Raw genomic sequence first — 1459 nt, 5'->3', positions numbered from 1 at the left:
GCGGCGAGCGGCGAGGAGGGCGGCCGGGCTCCTGCCCTGCCAGCATCACTGCGTCCGACACCACCGCAGCTGCGAGGACGACGACGACTGCGCCGTGTTGCCGAAGCTGTGCGAGCAGGTCTGCGTCAACACCGAGGGCGGCTTCGAGTGCCGCTGCCACCGCGGCTACAAGATGCTGGAGGGGCGCTGCCGGCCCGTCTCCCACTGCTACGAGGCGCCCTGCGAGCAGCGATGCGAGGACGTGCCCGGCGGGTACCACTGCGGCTGCTTCCCCGGCTACGCCGTCGACCCGCGGGTGCCCACCCGCTGCCTGCTGCACTGCAACCGCAGCCAGTGCCCGGCCCAGTGCGACCCGCAGAGCCAGTCCTGCGAGTGCCCCGAGGGCTTCTTGCTGGACGACGATACCGACAGCGGGCGGGTCTGCGTGGACATCGACGAGTGCGACATGAACTTCTGCCAACACAACTGCACCAACCGCCCTGGCAGCTACGAGTGCCACTGCCACGCTGGCTACCAGCTCCTCGACCAGAACCACTGCGTCAAAATCCCGGAGGGCGACAGGGAGGGAGAGTACTCGGGGGATTTCGGGCCCGGACCCCAGACGCCCATCCCCAGCGCCGCCCTCCCCCAGCGGGACCCCACCGAAGGCGGAGCACTTCCACCCCGGTGTGCTGGTGGGCATCGCCGTGGGCGCCCTCTCCGCGGCCCTGGCCCTGCTGGCCCTGGGGTACCACCTGGCGAAGAAGCGCTGCAGGCCCCCCGCCACCATGGATTACAAGTGCAGCGGCCCCCACGAAAAGGAGATGGGACCAATTTTTTAATGATAAAGAGAATTTGTGAAAAGCTGTGATCACCCCCACTTCCAAAAATGCTCACTGCTTTCCAGCTGGCTCTTGCAACACTCGCGCCAGAGAGCGGGGAAGGTGGAAGGCACGGAGCGCTGCTCCGTTTCTGCTCCCTTCGCCGGCAGCGGCGGGCTTTCGGCTTTCCTTTTCCCACGCCAGCGCTTGGGGCGGGGGGGCTTCAAGGAAAACCCGTCCGTATGTTACAGGAGGGACGTCTCCGTCTGGAACTGACTGTTTAAACCCGCATCGATGTGGGGCGAGAGCACGCGTGCCACGGCCGGCCGAGTCGTCGCAGACCATGGAAGGTCGCCTGGCCCCGATTCCCCCTCCCTGCAGCTGGGAAGCGTGCCGCTGGGCTGGAGATGACGATTTTCCCGGGGTGGCGAGGAGCTGGGATGCTTCTGCCTTTGTCTGGGTTCAGTTTAGTTTTTTTAAACTGATGGGTGATGGAAGAGGGAGCAAAGAGCTTGTGGTCAGCACTTTGCCTCGCTCCTCTGCCCCTCTCTGCCTCATCGGCAGAAATCTCAGTTTTTGTTCCCCCCCCTGGCTATCTTTCGCCTCTCACCTCTGGCAGCTGAGCACTTCTCAACTTAAATCACCCGGCGGTGGAGAGA

The 1459-nt window shown here is 64.6% G+C and overlaps 1 protein-coding gene across 1 annotated transcript in view; it reads left to right on the top strand.

Moving 5' to 3' along the window:
• Positions 1–821, top strand: part of THBD (thrombomodulin) — a 28324-nt gene extending 27503 nt beyond the window's left edge. Inside the window, 2 exon segments of the mRNA XM_019474421.1 lie at positions 70–604; positions 606–821. Coding sequence (XP_019329966.1) covers positions 70–604; positions 606–821 — 751 coding nt within the window.
• Positions 822–1459: the final 638 nt, after the last annotated feature.

The sequence above is a fragment of the Aptenodytes forsteri genome, unplaced genomic scaffold (assembly GCF_000699145.1).
Source record: "Aptenodytes forsteri isolate BGI_AS27 unplaced genomic scaffold, ASM69914v1 Scaffold185, whole genome shotgun sequence".
Lineage (NCBI taxonomy): Eukaryota > Metazoa > Chordata > Aves > Sphenisciformes > Spheniscidae > Aptenodytes > Aptenodytes forsteri.
The sequence above is the reverse complement of the archived record's forward strand: the minus strand, read 5'-3'. Positions and strand labels throughout refer to the sequence as shown.